The sequence below is a fragment of the Copadichromis virginalis genome, linkage group LG13, assembly GCF_057382275.1.
Source record: "Copadichromis virginalis isolate Kocher_CV1m ecotype Utaka linkage group LG13, C_Virginalis_male_GT1.1, whole genome shotgun sequence".
NCBI classification, from domain to species: Eukaryota; Metazoa; Chordata; class Actinopteri; order Cichliformes; family Cichlidae; genus Copadichromis; species Copadichromis virginalis.
The window spans coordinates 18,058,510-18,076,053 of record NC_140630.1 but is presented as its reverse complement, the minus strand read 5'-3'; the positions used below and the strand labels follow the sequence as shown (position 1 = coordinate 18,076,053).

Here is a 17,544-nt window from a genome sequence, read left to right as displayed (position 1 = left end):
GAGCTGTCAGTATGGTTATAATATATACTTATTCTCTGACCAATGACACTGCCTGAACTTTAACTGCCCATTTAATATTGTTTCCATTCACATCACCCACTAGGTTTGCATGGCCTTTGCTTTCTGGGCGCTTTGTTTTGATTAGTGCTGTCAAGAGATTTAAAAAAAAATAGAGATTAATTAATTATGATTTTTAATTAATTGATCTAATTAATCTCTTTTTTAATCTCACCTAAAAATAGCTGAGGAAAGCCCTCAACTTATTGTGGCAGACCAAAAGACTGATATAACAAAGAAAGTGACTTTATAAAGTCATTTATTGTTTAACAAACGTTAAACAGATGCAACCATTTACATACTGTTGTATTCTTTTGTAAAATAAGTGGAAAAATAAATACAAATAAAATCAAATAAATTAAGTGCTGCAAGTTAGCACATCAGAGTTGCTCTTTTCTGAGCAATACAGCACTGAAATTCCTCTGCTTCAGATAATGAAAAATAAAACTGACATTGCAGTGCTGCAAGTTAGCACATCAAAGTATTCTTCCATCACAAAAAAAAGTGCTGAACATCAAGCAATCTATTCTAGTAGGCTACAAATGACACAGCAGCTATGCTGACCACATGTGTCTCATTTCTTCTTCCTCAGCCAGTCGCTAAGACACACCAGCCTGGTAACATTTTCTGGAAGCAAGGCTGCCCTTTTCTTTTGCACTATGTGGCCTGCAAGGCTAAAGAGTCTCTCACAGGGTACAGAGGTAGCTGGGGAGGCCAGGTACTTTTGTGCTAGGACTGACAGCTTTTCATAGACTCCTGAGTGAGCATACCACCACTGCAGGGGACAGTCATCAATACTGATGCTGGGTTCTGCTCTGTAGCGCTGCAGCTCTCCAGACTCAATTCCATCTTCTGAGTCAGAGTCAGACCCCAGAAGGAGTTCGCTCCTCCTCTTCTTCTGAGCTGGTCCATCATCCTCTGTGGAGGGCTGGAGACTATCTGCTCTTCTGGGCTCTGCTGCCTGGAGCATATTCTCCAGAATGGTCCACACCTGAATGAATGAATGAATGAATGAATGAATGAATGATTGTGATTAAAACTAAGTGCTTTTTTTTTTTTTTTATTTAATCTTGTAAAGAACTTTGTGTTCCATATAATAAATAAAAGTTTGATTTGATAATGAATTGGACTCATTAGTCCAGCTTAACCTTATTGTCCTACCTGTTCCCTCTTTTCTCTTGGAAGACATTTCAAATCCTTAAACCGTGGATCCAATGCTGTGGCCACCTCGAACCATATCTCGTTGCCATTAGCTCGTCGTGCTGCCAGATCCTTCTGGAAGGCATTCTTGAACTTCACCACGTAGGCAGGATCATCATCAGTAATGTCCATGACACGGTACAGATGGCGAAAAGCAGGCAGCACTACAGAGCAAGAGACGTAGGCCTCACCACCCAGCAGCCCTGTCACATACCTGCAGAGGTGGAGAGGTTTGCTAAATAAACCTAGCTGGATTCATTTAAATCAAAGTGTAACTGATTTCCAATTTAATTGTCCTTAAAAGTTCCTTGTTATGTTCATTAATTTTGATTTTACACATGTAACAGTAGTTTATATAATTAAAATGGGAAGGTGTTTATTTGAACTTACTTGCATGGTTCAAGCAGGAGCTCCAGCCTCTGCAGTTTCGCCCACTCAGCTTCGGTTGGCAAGACCAACCTGTGGTTCTGTTGGTCCAACGTAGCCTGGACAGCCTCTCGGTTACATAGGAGGCGTGAGACCATTGCGAGAGTCGAGTTCCACCTGGTGGGTACATCCTGTATAAGTTGATCGCTCTTCTTTCCGAGTGCTACTTGTTGTTGGTTAAGTTCTGTGGTACTCGCAGGGCTTTGTTTAAAATGACCAACAATCTTGCGGCACTTTGCCAGTACACCGACAAAACCACTGCTATCGAGACATACCGTGATGGTCCTCTGGAGAATGTGAGCATTGCAGGCGATGTGCTCATATGGAAGTGCTCTCATAGCAGCCAGCATGTTTGCTGCGCTGTCTGTGCCAATGGTGGATATCTTGTTTTCAATACCCCAGTCATTTGCTACCTTGAGGAACTGTTCGGCGCATTTATCAGCAAAGTGCCTGGTTTCTGTTCTCATGACGGTCAGTGCAAATGAGTTGAGGTTCCACTCACTATCAATAAAGTGTCCAGTCACCCCAAAATAGCTGTGGTTGCCAGCTGAGGTCCAGTGATCTCCGGTTATAGCAACACAGTTGGGAGAATCCTCCGCCAAAATCTCAAGTTTGTTTTTCTTTTCGCCGTCGTACATTTTGCTGATTTTGGTCGTTACTGTAGTCCTGCACGGCGGCTTGTATGACGGGTCATTGGACGCAATTTGCAACACCTCTGTCAATCCTTCGTCCTCTACTATATTTATCGGCCTACAGTTCATCGCTATCCACTTGGCAATAACATTAGTCAGCCTGTCGGTCGCAGACTTGCTCATACGAGGGGTATTCTCTAGTTTTGTTTGGCGAAAAGCTTTGCTCTGGCTTGCTATATTGCTAACGTCTTCACTGCTAGCTGTTGCTGCACTCGCGGCTGGGTGCTTTGCGTTGAGGTGATAGGCCAAACTTGAGCTGCTTCGGTGGTAAGCAAACTCCTTCTTACACTCTAGGCAGACCACTTTACCTTTGTCAATGGTGCCGTCGGGGCGTTTATGAAATACAAATTTCCCGTTCATTGGGCCAACAACTCTCAGATGCGCCTCCATATCCACACTGTAAGCTAATCACCACTTCTCACCTTGACCTCACGACGTGACTCCACCCCCAACAAGTCAAGCACAAGGAGCCCAGCACATAAAAACGGATTTTATAACATAGCAACTCTCATACAAAATCAATGACGTCAAGAGATTAAAAATTAGATTAACGAGATTAAAAAACATAACGCGCTAAATAACATTGTAATTAATTAATCGCAATTAACGCGATAATTTGACACCCCTAGTTTTGATATATTTCGACCTCTGGCTTGCTTTAATGTGTGTTTATGCTGATGTTGCCGTAGGCCCCAGAGGTATGATGGTGAGGTCTGGGACAATCCATTTAGCCTACTCACCCTGGTAATTATTTAGCGTCAGAGAACACAGACACAAAATAGACTAATGCACATTTAAAAGGGAAAGGCTCAGAGAGAGGGTGGCAACGACAGTTGGAGATTACAGTGCTTATTGTAAGATAAATCCCATGCAAATGGTTGACTTGTCGACCTGCTAATAGGCCAGGCTTGCTATATGCATGCATGTGTAATAGCCCCATCAATGTGTGTGTGCATCCTCTCACCGCTTGAGGCGAGGAAAAGGTTAATTCAGGATTCATCGGTTGGCTCTCGTCTCACATGCCCCCTCTGTCACACTTGAACACACACACACTCAGAGGTAGGCTCATGCCTTGGGCTCTTTTCATCTCCCCCAAAGGTATTTGTCCTTGTCTTCCCTTACACCTTTCACCCGAAAATCAGACAAACAGGCAGACTTTGTATGCAGACACACACACACGTACACACAAGCTTACGCATACACCGCCCTGGGTGTTGCTGTCCGTTAACTTAATAAGGTAAGGGTGAGTTTTATTTATTTGATTTTTATTTTTTTAGGGTGGTGGTTTGTGTTGGGGGATGGGGTTAGCCGGATCATGCGTGAACCATGACTCACATCGCTGCTCCCTTTGCAACTGCCACTGCTGAACTGTATACCTGACATGCAAAAACACACACACGCATCCAAAGCGTGCCAAGGTGACCTTCACATCCTCACCAACACCTCCCTCGGACACACAGGCTCGTGCACTGCTTCTGCCCTCTTTCGCACACACATTCTCATCCCCATATATCTTACATCCCACATGTGTGGCCCTGGGAGAGATTATTGGATTAGTCTATTTATTAACGACCCCATCCACTCACAGACCGTGACCTTTATTTGTACCCCTTCCCCAGCTTCACCTTCTAGTGTCCTGCTGCTTTTCTTGGCTCTGTCATCTTTCCAGCCTTCATCGTTCTATTCCTCACCATGTAACACCTTGCTCATATACTGGACTAATAAAAGTATGGCAGGGCTTTTTTCAAGGATAGTCATCACCACTAAAATGTTTTCTTGACTGGATAAAATTGATTCAATCATAATAAATATTTTTTTGTTAGGTAAACGTTAAAAAGAAACAGAAAAGCGCTTACAAATTTACTATGTCAAAAGCACTCAATGTAAAAGTTGAAGGCATTATGCAAAAGGGAGGAACATGTTGGGTGTTTGTGTATTCACTACACACTCAGCAGATCCCTCGACCATGTTGCTCTATAGAAACCGCCAAGGGACATTTTCCAAACAATATGATAAATAACCTGGTAATTAATGGAAGCTGGGACCTGATTGAAACAAACTCTTTTGGTTTTTTTCAATCGAAGACTTGAGAAATGAACCCATGTTTTTAAACAATCAGTATACAGTACAGACACGGAGCCTAACAAGTTGCTGCTTGAAACAGCTTAAATAGAATATTGAGCAAACATAACATACAGACCTGAATTTAAACACAATTACAATTCCCTCACATTTACCCAGGGAAAATTTCAAACCATAATATAAATCCTAGAAACCATTCACAGCCTTTACTTTACTTAATTATTTTATGGAAAATAAAGCTCCCTGAATCAGTTATTACACTGCCCTTTATGAAATTGCTTTATACTTACAAGAAATAAATAAAGTATGCCACTGGCTTTCAAGCATCAGGGGAAAAAGCTCCTTGAGTAAAAAATATATATGTACCTCTCTCACCATAAGATGTGATAGAATTGCTCAAACATGCTATAGTGTGTATTAATTATTTTTTGTACAGGCATGACTTCCCTTTGAAGTGATTGTGAAATGTTTGGCACGGCTTTGCGCACTGCATGCACACATTTTTTAATTTTTAATTTTTTAATTTTTTTAAAAGGCTGCACTCCATATTGCATTATTAAACAACTGGAGACATGCCCTTCACATGGCAACCACAAGAAAACTGTGAAATAGGATGTTTTGACCTTGTGCATCACTGAACATGGTGCTAGCAATATTATTGTGCGTTCATATGAAAACCAACTGTAAAAGCTGAAGGACATGGGGTGGAAATTTATTGTGGATTTGCTGTAGTACATATTTGTGCCACCAGGTGGAGCCTGTCACTGTTGATGGAGTTAAAAGGTGTACCTGCTGACAGGTTGTAAATTGTAAAACACGTGAGTCTTCCTGCTAGTGAAGAAAAAAAAACATCGTCCGCTTAACTGTACCAGTCTAATGATTTATTTAACACAAAGATTTTTAAAAAAAATCTGGTAGCTTTGTCGTTTAGCCAACTACCTGAGGCTGAAGCTAACAACCAATGAACTTATGCGATAGCAAGGTGAGTTCGTCTGTCCCTCCACAGAATGATTGGTCAGATGTTAGCAAAATGGCATTTGTACTGGATTTGACTTTTTAATGAATTGTGATTCTCATTAGTTTGTGCAATGCAGCCAACCAACAATAAAACGTATCACTGTCTTTCTGTACTTGACACATTAAAATAACCTGTAACCTGTGATGTATCATCAGCCGGATAAACATTGTCATCATTAACGGTAATAATGCTCTGGATCAAGAAAGAATGTTAAACATATGCTGATGGAACCTCCTAAAATATGAAGATTGCTTGAATAAATATCAGTCCACATCTGAGTGGTCGCAAGAATCAATAAATGTAAACTAATTAGAATCAACCGTAAACTGTAAACCTGATGTTAAATGAAGAAGGGATGCTACACAGTGGTGAGCATGGTCCTTTGAGACGTGTTCCTGCCATCAAATTCAAAATGGGTATTATTTATTTATTCAGAATAAATTGTTTATGCTGTATTTAAACGGCTGCATTTTGTTTTGTTCAGTGTCCCAAGTGCTTGTATTGGGATTTGTAGAATGGTCAAAACAAAAATCTCTGGATAAAATTATTTGTTTAGATAATTACTTTGTGTATCAATAACACCTTTTGTGTATGATGTTTACATATTTATGTAGAATGTACAAAGAATTTGGATTCAGGCCCTTTTTTTCTATCAGCTTACATCATTCTGTTGACTTTCTTTGACCCCTTCTTCTACCCCACAGTGTTTTCGCTCTGCCCCTCCCACCTTGTTGCCCTCCCGCCCCTCCTTGCTGCTACCTGTCCCCTCAGAGAGAACAATACAAGCTACCAGACTCGTGCCCTCCACTCTTCAGAGAATCTAACGTGCTAGATGAGTCCTGACAGACCAGACAGGGTGTAGAGGCCACTGTTTTAACAGCCATTACCGGAATAGGTGCTGACAGCTATGGTGCCCATGAATCCTCTCTCTTTCTCTCACTCCATTTCAGCTGGCAACGTGTGTGTGTGTTTCTGTGTGAGCGGAGGAGATGCTGGGTGGGTGGGGACAACAGCCCAATTAGGACAGGAATGACAGTTTAACAAGGACTGAGCTGAAAATGGTGGAATTTGTTGTGGTTTTCGGGGGACACGTTGTCAGACTCAGACTGATACAGACGTATGAAGCCAAACATCTCATTTTCACTTGACTTTTATCTCAGTTTGTAGAAGTTTAGCTCATACTGGAGAGAAAACCTCTCAAAACAGCATCATGAAAGTTAAAAGGCACCTCAAACTGACGTGAGAAACAATTACACAACAGCGTTGCCGAGATGAAGGAAGTGTTGCGCATTATTGTTGAGATTTCTGCTATGACATTTAGAAAAGTGAAATACCAAGCACTCATTTCATTTTCTCAATATCAGCTGTGGGATTTCTCAAGAATCGAGTCCTTTGAACACCCTGCCCTAAAAATGCCTACTCAGTTAGGTGTGTGTTGCGTGGCGTGATCTTCAATCCGATTTATCTCCTTGTTTTAATTAAATGCGGCATGTTTGCCGCCACACTTGCTTTGTTTCGTGGCGATAAAGCCGCAGAATGCAGCCGCAGCAGCCGTCATCATGAAAAACAATCAGCGGTTCAAGATAAAGGCTAAATCCACAGTAATTACCGCACCTTAAACATGAGGGTTTATGCTCGTATCTTTCCTCTTTGTTTCAATTTGGAGTATAGCCAGATAGAAGGCTGCTGTAATTATGAGAAGATTGTGAAACCGGATTATTGGTTAATGCTTTACATAAAGTCGAGCTGTCACTCCCGGTAAAAGGGAATTCTTTTCAGTGCAGCAGATAATACGATATAATAACAGCAATCCAAGGTTACAATGTCTCGTTATATTACAAATGACGACTGCGCTATATGAAAAACGGCACGAGACGCGGATTTACAGGTAAATTAAATTGCTTCCACGGGACCAAACATATCAGACACTAAAATATCTTTCGCCCCATGGGCTTGATATTCCCTGTGGTTAAAGAGCCCTGTCTTGTCGGATCTGCCTATGTCAGAGACAGAACACGACTAACAAATTCTTTTCTGTGTTTTTCAGCCTGAAGCAACACCAGCAGTAAGTCAGAGAGACAGGCCACTCTGGAAAGAAGAAGTGATGAAGACAGAGATTATTGGAATAAACAACTTCCGAAAAGAGGACTTGTCTTAGTATGCGAGAGTATGCGAAAGTCGTGCAGTGCAACTTCAGTATGCGTGTGTTTGTGTATATAGCCTATATGTGTGTCATAGGCACTTATGCACACATCTGCAGTACGAGTGCGTGGGTCATTGTGAGTGTGTTAATTTCTATCTTTAATCAAAAAATAATATATCTTTGAGATCTATTCAGCACCTTCAACGAGCTCTAAACACCGGCGTCCGTCAGAAGACCTGCGGCTGTGTATTGCCATGTAATTCCAGTGTGAACCACAATCCTGAAATTGAAATGATGTCAGCGCATTGCTCGGAGTGGTGAAAACCATGACAATGATCGTCACAGAACAGCAGTTACAGTAACCATGTAACTAGCAGTCCCCCGCCCCCAAGTGCTCTGACCGTGAACCAAGTCTGACCAGAATCTTGTGTTTCAACGTGTATTTAATATGCAGTGATGCTGACGGTGCCGTGAGCGCGGCTCACTTTCAGACCACTTGAGACCTACTCAGGCCCAGACTTTCAAGGACAAGAAACTTCCCGATGACCTCAGCCATTGCAGATTGCATGAATTTCCATAACTTCAAAAAGCTGTTGGTTTGAATCTAGTGTTGTCTACCAATTGCGGATGTGCCACTTTGAAACCCATTTTCACATATGCCAAAATAATCAAAACCTGAAGATTAAAAGGGAGAGAAAAGTAGCAAAGAAACTATTGAACTTCTGCTCTGAAGAGGGTCTGTGCAACTCTGTGAATCATTTACTGCTCAAAACATTCCCATAGCACTAAATACTGATGTCAGATGCAGTCTGGAGGTGATAAAAAAAATCTTTCTGAGAAGGGCAACATGTACAGTGGGGCAAAAAAGTATTTAGTCAGCCACCGATTGTGCAAGTTCCCCCACTTAAAATGATGACAGAAGTCAGTAATTTGCACCAGAGGTACACTTCAACTGTGAGAGACAGAATGTGAAAAAAAAATCCATGAATCCACATGGTAGGATTTGTAAAGAATTTATTCGTAAATCAGGGTGGAAAATAAGTATTTGGTCACCTCAAACAAGGAAAATCTCTGGCTCTCACAGACCTGTAACGTCTTCTGTAAGAAGGTTTTCTGTCCCCCACTCGTTACCTGTATGAATGGCACCTGTTTGAACTCATCATCTGTATAAAAGACACCTGTCCACAGCCTCAAACAGTCAGACTCCAAACTCCGCCATGGCCAAGACCAAAGAGCTTTCGAAGGACACCAGGAAAAGTATTGTAGACCTGCACCAGACTGGGAAGAGTGAATCTACAATAGGCAAGCAGCTTGGTGTGAAAAAATCAACTGTGGGAGCAATCATCAGAAAATGGAAGACATACAAGACCACTGATAATCTCCCTCGATCTGGGGCTCCACGCAAGATCTCATCCCGTGGGGTCAAAATGATCATGAGAACGGTGAGCAAAGATCCCAGAACCACACGGGGGGACCTGGTGAATGACCTGCAGAGAGCTGGGACCAAAGTAACAAAGGTCACCATCAATAACACACTACAACGGCAGGGAATCAAATCCCGCAGTGCCAGACGTGTTCCGCTGCTGAAGCCAGTGCATGTCCAGGCTCGTCTGAAGTTTGCCAGAGAGCACATGGATGATACAGCAGAGGATTGGGAGAATGTCATGTGGTCAGATGAAACCAAAGTAGAACTTTTTGGTATAAACTCAACTCGTCGTGTTTGGAGGAAGAAGAATACTGAGTTGCATCCCAAGAACACCATACCTACTGTGAAGCATGGGGGTGGAAACATCATGCTATGGGGCTGTTTTTCTGCCAAGGGGACAGGACGACTGATCCGTGTTAAGGACAGAATGAATGGGGCCATGTATCGTGAGATTTTGAGCCAAAACCTCCTTCCATCAGTGAGAACTTTGAAGATGAAACGAGGCTGGGTCTTCCAACATGACAATGATCCAAAACACACCGCCCGGGCAACAAAGGAGTGGCTCCGTAAGAAGCATTTGAAAGTCCTGGAGTGGCCTAGCCAGTCTCCAGACCTCAACCCCATAGGAAATCTGTGGCGGGAGTTGAAAGTCCGTGTTGCTCGGCGACAGCCCCAAAACATCTCTGCTCTCGAGAAGATCTGCATGGAGGAATGGGCCAAAATACCAGCTACTGTGTGTGCAAACCTGGTAAAGACCTATAGTAAACGTTTGACCTCTGTTATTGCCAACAAAGGTTATGTTACAAAGTATTGAGTTGTATTTTTGTTATTGACCAAATACTTATTTTCCACCCTGATTTACGAATAAATTCTTTACAAATCCTACCATGTGGATTCATGGATTTTTTTTTGACATTCTGTCTCTCACAGTTGAAGTGTACCTCTGGTGCAAATTACTGACCTCTGTCATCAATTTAGGTGGGGGAACTTGCACAATCGGTGGCTGACTAAATACTTTTTTGCCCCACTAGATATGTTTTTTATTTTTCTGTTACTGCCAGAATAAAGAAACTTCACACTTATGTAGCAGCCACTGTACAATACAACTGGGGTGTAATTCAATGCATGCAAAGTGTAGAACATTGCATTCACTTGCCTTCTTGAAACCTACTTCTCGCGCATTTTGGTAATAGCGCTGCTTTGTAGTGATAGCTAGGTAATGAATTAATGCACATGCTTGTACCTGAACAAAGAAATCACCTTTTAGTGCTGAACTGCCTTCATCTCAACATCTTACCAATTCATCAAAAAAATAAAGAGGAGAGCCTTTTTAGATATTAGTCCAGTAACCACTGCACAACAACCTCATTCGTAAGTGTCTTCAGGCTGAAAAGTGTATTTAAACAATGGTCTGTAGCACCACAAGAAGACGTGCTCCACTTTCCCATGCTGGCACATCACATTGGCTATGAGCAGGGGAAAAGACTGAGAAATACAGCAGTCAATGCAAAGCTACCCTCTGTTTGTTCTTGTTGGTCATCTGTAAACACATTAAAAGGTTGTTGCTTTTCTATTTTGCTTATTTCGCGGTGAAGAGAGTGAACTACATATTACTTGATTAGAAACTATTTTTCTTCTGCAGATATATGGTTGAGATATATGGTTTTTATGCAATCGTGCTAATAGTAACAACCATACAATGTGGGTTTGAAGTGAAATAGTTCAACAAAGCAAAAAAAGCGGTTTGTGTAAATAAAGCAGTAGCGACAGGTGAAGTTCGTGTTTTTAGTAGTACAGGATTTTTGTATTCATAGTGTTTATCTCCACTGAGCCACAGATGATAAGCGAAATGTTTCTTATATTATTGAAAAATACAAATATGTTGGCACTGGGATGAGAGTCTTTTGTTGGGTCATGTTTTTCATAGATAAACATAAGTGAAAATAAAGTAATGGTGACTCAAAGAGTCGGCGATGATGGACCAAAACTCTGTGTTTGGAAGCCAGTGAGTCATCACATTCATTTAGAGGGATTCTGATAGCCGTCATTTTCGTGAGGAAAACTGCAGTCGCTATAAAGACAGTCCCTGCAGAGAAACATCTGAAATGCCAGTGGATTCCTAAAGCTGCCAAAACAACAAAGTGGGATTACAAACCGCTGGATATTTTTATACCATAACAAAACCACAAAAACAAGAAGTCTGTTTCTTGCTTGTCGATGTGCATCATGACTGTTCTGATGACTATTTACACTGACTTCATTCTTTCAAACACTAGTGTATTCACAATAGGAGTGATGTCTGTGTGTGACGATATCACAGTCTGTGCAGATGATGACTGCGCCATGAGTCACATATTTTAGCAGATGTTACATAATATATGACAGAGATGTATCTATGGGTAGGAACTGTGTGATATGATGCTTGCGGGTGGGTGTCTGTGAATCTATCAACTGTGGAAGCCTTGCTGTGAGCTATGCAGCCTGAGCACATTTGTAAACACACGATGATGAATACAATGGTACCTACAGTACATCTATTTTCTCTTGCAAAAACCACAAGTGTGTATTCCTTTTTCTGACTGTGTGTGACACCATGAATACGTCTGAAATGTCCTCTTACTTAAGCATTCATCTGTTATCACACTGCTCAACTTCACAATTTGCAGTAACAAATAAGACCTCAGTCAGACAGCCCTGGAAACTGGTTGGCAACCCAGTTGCCAGGGAAAACTGTATTCCCCAACCAGCTGGGGAGTGGTTGCCTTCTGTAACTAGCTGAAATCTGTTGCAAAACGCACACATCACTGAAAAAACCTCCTTGTGATTGCTTTGGTTGCTGGCACATTGCTCCGGTCAACCATGGAGACTTGTGTTGTCTGCAAACACTCTTTGAAATTTGAAAGCATGACACAAACTGTTAACAGACCTTTCACCTTCAAAGTGAAAGTTGTACCGTAGCCTTGCAATCAACACCTTTCAAAATCTGCAGCTTTTCCAAAGAGCGTCACACTTTCACTGGGAGAGCAGTTAGTGCTTGGTTGTAGACCAACAATCAATATTTCCACACTACAGCCTACTGCTGATCAAACCAATTGCAAGGACCACCTACCATTGCCAGTAAGTTTTCGATGCAGCACTATATAAGTCTTTATAACCAGTTTTGCCTAGTGACTTCCAGGAGCAACCTGAGATCCGGTCAGGGAATTCACATTTTTCCATAGGATTCAAAGCTTGCTAGGCTATCTGGTCACTAACCAGTCTCCAGGGCTGTTGACTGGGGCTTTAGCGATCGATTTCACAGACAGCCAGCAACCACTCACCAACAAATTGGGGAATACACACTTTTCCTTATGCTCCTTAGACAAATTATAATACAGCACATGAGACAAAGACAAAGGTGCTCTGTCGTTTTATACACAGAAATAATTGTAGTTGAAATTGTGGGTCAAAGGCATTATTCCTTATACTGCAAAATCTGACTCTGAAAAGAATTTCTATATTAATAGTCACATTGATAATGATTCTACTAAATTCATAGAGGTTTAGAAAAGTAGAAAAATTCAAGAACTAATTAAAGATTTTATTCATTTCTAGTGGGATAGTTTACTATCATTTACTATCATTAGTGTTTCTTTATTATTTATTTATTTATTTTTCAGGAATTAAACCATGTTCTTGCAAAATGGTATCTGCTGAAATATCAGCTTTTACTTCATGGCGATAAATTCCACCAACCATAACCAATCTACAGATCAACATATCATGCAGATTTAGCTGATGTCCTTATTCCTGCCAGACTGCTGGAGGCTCTTATAAATACACAAGCTGTTATACCTGTATGTTCACCATGGTGACGGCTCATTATTAAAGTAGGAAACATGTGAAAAGGGAAAAAATTCATGGCCGGGGACTGAACACTGTGTGTTTGTCATTTGTGTGTGTGTTTGGAATAAAAGCAGAAAATGCTGGAAGGTTTTGTATGAAAACGAGTCGAAGGGAAACAAACAGCCTTAAAGTTTGGTTCCCAAAATAGTTTATGTAGATTCGGAGTAACAGAGGAGGAAAGTTTGGGTGGGGTGTGCCAAGAGCAACCTCACAAGCACACACAGATGCTTTCTTTAAACTTTTATTTAAATAAATGAGCATAATAACGTGCTGAGTGGAGTGAGGCTGAGCTGCAGGAAATCTTTATCATATATTGTTGTAATTTTCTTCCTAGAAACCAAATTGTTATTCCAAGCAAAAAGGAAAGAAAAAGAAGAAGAAAACAGAACACTAATTGCATAAAAACAAGTGCAAGAGAAAGGGAGAAGAGGAAGCAGCAGGTGGGAGAGAGTATCAGTGTAAACAGCAGCCACTGAGCACTATGGTGCGATGTAGTCAACAGGAGATGAGCTAAATAGAATATTAATTCTGGTATTATGTCATTTGCACTGCACCACCCAACCTCTGTGTACTTGTCAGTGGGTATGAGAATACTAGGCCATCGCTCCACTTAGGCAGCAGTAGGGTATGCTATCTGAGCTCATCCATATTCATGACCCTATCACTGTAACCCCATGTTCTACTGGGATGGGTTTTTGAAAAGGAAATCTTTTCACTGTAGGTGCAGTTCACAGCTCGCTTTCTTCTAGTCCTGCCATGACCCGGCATCACCGTGGAGTTTACGCTGAATTAAATGCAGTAATCAACTTAAAAGACATCAAGGGATATCAGTGAGTCACACTGATGGTACCCAACGATTTTACAGTTATCTCTCTGCGACAGCGTGCAACCACCCCATTATGAGAAGCATGTGTTGAAAATGTCACAATAAAGATTTGGTACGTCTCCAGCTGACATTTTAAAGGACATGTGTGGCACAGGGTGTGAACAAAGCTAAATCCCACACTGAGTCCATGAGTGTGTACCGACACCACGTCTTAAATTTGCAAAGGAGCTGAATCGAAAAAGGCAGACTTTCAGGGGAGATTGTTCAAAACTTTTCTTTGATTTGACAATATTTTATTTTGTTGAAGAATAACAATGCCTGCCTTGTGGAAAAGGTTATGCTGACTGAAACCGGAATGAATTCAATTATTAAAACCTCTTAGCAAGGACAGACAATAAAACATTTAATAAATAATATAAGAGTTTTTGTTTTCTCTTGTTACACAAATACATCAGTACAAAATTAGACATCTAACCTATATATTTCACCAAATCAAAGGCAGACTTGGACTTTCTCCCATTTTATCATGTTACATGCTGTGCCTATGCACACTAGCTGTCAGCTGTGATGATGTGAACCCCAGACAGCCCAGGAGCAACAGATTTCCACTCTGGTGCTCTGCTCCATGCATCAGGCTGTTGTACTTATAGCCTGTCAGAGACTCCCTGTCTAAAAATCATCCTAGCTATTACAATATTGAGCCCACAGCCTCTGCTGGTTCCTGAGACAGCACCTCATAGGCTGATGGGTAACAACCAGACACATATGAAGCAGGCTAAACTGAAAGCATCTGCATTAAAACCAGACAACTAATGATAATGTGATAATTCTTAAAGGCAGAAATGAGTGTTATCTTGCAGCAATGACCAATCTGTCCAGGCTGACTTATTCTAAATGGGCAACAGGCAGCCCTTAGACCATGTCCACATTAACTGTCCCTTTAAAGGTCAGAGCAGTTGGGATACACGACAAGGATAATCATGCATACATAAACGGAAGAACATTTAATAAAATGTACAGTTCTCGATGAGTCACAGTTGCAAACCTTCCAATCCATTTTCTATCCACGCTGCAGGGGCAGCAGTGTAAGGACAGACGCCCACACTGCCCTCCTCCAGCTGTTTTGGAGGACCACTGAGGTGTTCCACATCATTTCTCCAGCATATCCTGGCTCTCCTCTCAGTTGAACAACCCCCCAAAAAACCACTTCACCTTGGAGCCTTCCAGGAAACTTCCTCGCCTGATAATCAAACCACCTTCTTTTGATGTGGAGGAATATAGTGGCTGTTACTCTCCCAAATAATCAAGGTCCTCAATCTAAGGGAGAGACCAGACACCCTTCAGAGGAAGCTCATTTCCACCATCTGCACTCTCATTCCATCGGTCACTACCCACAGCTCGTTGCTATAGATAAGGTTGGGAATGTAAATTGACCTGTAAATCAGCAGCTTCACTTTGATGCTCTCTCTTCACCACCTTCTGCTCTCACTCATAAACAAGAACCGGAAAGGTTTGAAGCACTCCACCTCCGGCAGTGACTCACTCCAAAACCAGAGTGGGCACCCATTTCCCACTGAGAACCCTAGCTCCATATTTGTAGGTGCTAATTCTCAGTCACAGATTAAGGCTTTTAATACAAAAACAATCAGAGGGCACAGCTCCCTAAAGAGCGAGGGCTTTACTAAAACTTTGATGTTTTATGTTTCTGCTACAATGTGATGACATCAGCTTGTTATGGCATCATCGTGCCACTATAGGGCTTCATATTTAAAACGTGTGTTGTACAGCTCTCTCCATGCCCTTTCATATGATATTTTACAATATCGTTTATTGGTTGTTGTTTTTTTCTCACTTTAACCTTGGGTGCTAACAATGAAGGTCAAGGTATATTGGTTAGCCAAACTAGAAACTAATTTCCTCTAAGGAACAATATATTTTTGTGACATTTGAAGACGATCCATAAAAAATTGTGAATAATGTGGCGTGACCTTGACCTGATTTTCACCTAAATTAAATCAGCGTGACCTCTTATTAATATGTACACACAAAAAATCTGAAAATGATATCTTGAAGACCTCGGACCCTAGACTGCTAACATTTAGACATACAAATGGCACACATGCCATTGTTTACAACATTACTTGGCTATTTAAGGATGTGACTAAGAATTTCAAATTAATTGAGTTGTGCTCAATTCTAACACTTCAAGAGATTTTTGTTCTTCTTTTATCATTTATTATTATTAATATTCTGTTAGTTAGTGTCTTTTTCAGACAAAGACACTGTTACTCATTGTAACACTGGGACAGTGGCATTTGACAGCATGACGGGTTTCTTAATTAAAAGGCTGCTGAAAAATTAAACATCTGGACACCATTTGTGGTCCGGGATGAAATCAAAAATCAAGATTACTACTAAAATGTCAAGTGCCAGATATCACAAAACCTCCACCCCACTTCCCTTGTTGATAAGGCGAAATGAACTTTTGAGTACAACCCAAGTGTTTACATCAATGCGCCTGTTGCGAATTTGTGTCCCATCTGCCTTTGCGAGTGAGGCCAATTGCTACATAATAATGAAATTATATCAGGGGTAATGCTGACAGATTGCCTCAGTGCTTTTAACCTTGTTTTAAGCCAAGACAAAAGGCTGTGGCTCCAGTCAAGCAGAGATATTGTTTTGGCTTCTGCTATAATCCAAATCTGTCTCTTGCTGTTTTTCAAATGGGGAAGCTTTGCCAAGCGCCAAACAATTCTTCGGTAAAAGCTTTTTGTTGTTCCTGCTCTGTGGCCGGCCAGAGCATCTCCAATTAAAACTGATCTGACACGTTCACTCTTTTAGCCCTGAAACACGTACACTTTGGGAGTTGTGCTTCTGTATGTAAAATAAGTGTGCACCAGTGTTCCCAGCAAATTAATATGCATGTGTGCACAGATAACGTTTATTTACTTCCCCTTTTTGCATATTTCTTTGCTTATTTTTGTCTCCCTGAGTATCTGCGCGACAGATTTATGTGAATGTTTTTGGCAAATAGTATATGCTATGGGCCCTAAAAATTCATTAAAAGCTGCTCACTCAATCTAAAAGCTGTTTTACCATCAGGGAGACTTTTATGACAAATCAATCTTGTACCTAGTAAGTCGTCCAATTTAAATAAAACAGGCACAGAATCCAGACGAGCCGACATCTGGTTCAAATAAATACTGAAACTTACCACCTACCAAAGCTAATTTACCTGACACACTTGGTCTTTTTTTCTCTTTTAGTTACATTAAATCAAAGGAACTAAGTTTAGAAATGTTACAGGGATGGCCCACAATACCTTCCAGACACTTCCAAACTAGGCTGTACATAAACTGGGCCAGTAAGGCAGCATTTGGCCTAATACAGTATGTATCTGGGCCTCGACTCAGGAGGGGGACAGACAGTGCAATAAGTCTGTCAGCTGACGGCTACATCTGATAACCCCCTCCTGTGACTGCTGTCATCTCAACATCCTGTTCCCAGCCTGCAGAGCGTACTCCAAACCAGGGATCTCAATCTGTAACCAGCATGCAGACATAAACACACATACATCCACAGGCAGCCTGTCTGCAGCTGAAATTATGGGTTGTCAAAGCCTCGTCAGAAGCCCCTTTCCCAACTAAACATCCTTTTATGGTCCTTTTGTAATAAATGGAGAATCAGTAACCAATAATAGGCTTTAAACACAGCTATGTTGGATTTTTTTTTTTTCATTTGACTGACAAAAAGAAGTTGAAAAATAGAAAAATAAAATTTTTCTTAACA

At 41.2% G+C, this 17,544-nt stretch overlaps 2 protein-coding genes across 3 annotated transcripts in view; one reads left to right on the top strand and one right to left on the bottom strand.

Moving 5' to 3' along the window:
* LOC146695500 (zinc finger matrin-type protein 4) overlaps positions 1-8,505 on the top strand; it is a 76,001-nt gene extending 67,496 nt beyond the window's left edge. Inside the window, exon 7 of one of the 2 annotated variants that reach the window (XM_085477721.1) lies at positions 7,523-8,505. In XM_085477721.1, coding sequence (XP_085333847.1) covers positions 7,523-7,544 — 22 coding nt within the window. In that variant the 3' untranslated portion in view covers positions 7,545-8,505. The remainder of the gene's footprint in view (positions 1-7,522) is intronic. The other variant, XM_085477722.1, reaches the window with a different exon arrangement.
* LOC146695501 (E3 SUMO-protein ligase ZBED1-like) lies at positions 300-3,218 on the bottom strand. Its single transcript, XM_085477720.1, has 3 exons — positions 1,648-3,218; positions 1,219-1,471; positions 300-1,048 (listed from the first exon to the last, which is right to left on the bottom strand). Exons 1-3 carry the CDS (start codon positions 2,763-2,765, stop codon positions 632-634), a joined length of 1,788 nt encoding a protein of 595 aa, XP_085333846.1. The 5' UTR covers positions 2,766-3,218; the 3' UTR covers positions 300-631.
* Positions 8,506-17,544: the final 9,039 nt, after the last annotated feature.

Excerpts from the sequence above, each read along its gene's own strand:
- LOC146695501 (XM_085477720.1), bottom strand. The coding sequence starts at position 2,765 with ATGGAGGCGCATCTGAGAGTTGTTGGCCCAATGAACGGGAAATTTGTA. Across the intron at positions 1,472-1,647 it reads CTCCTGCTTGAACCATGCAA|GTATGTGACAGGGCTGCTGG; the intron begins GTAAGTTCAAAT and ends CCACCTCTGCAG. Across the intron at positions 1,049-1,218 it reads CAAGAGAAAAGAGGGAACAG|GTGTGGACCATTCTGGAGAA; the intron begins GTAGGACAATAA and ends TCATTCATTCAG.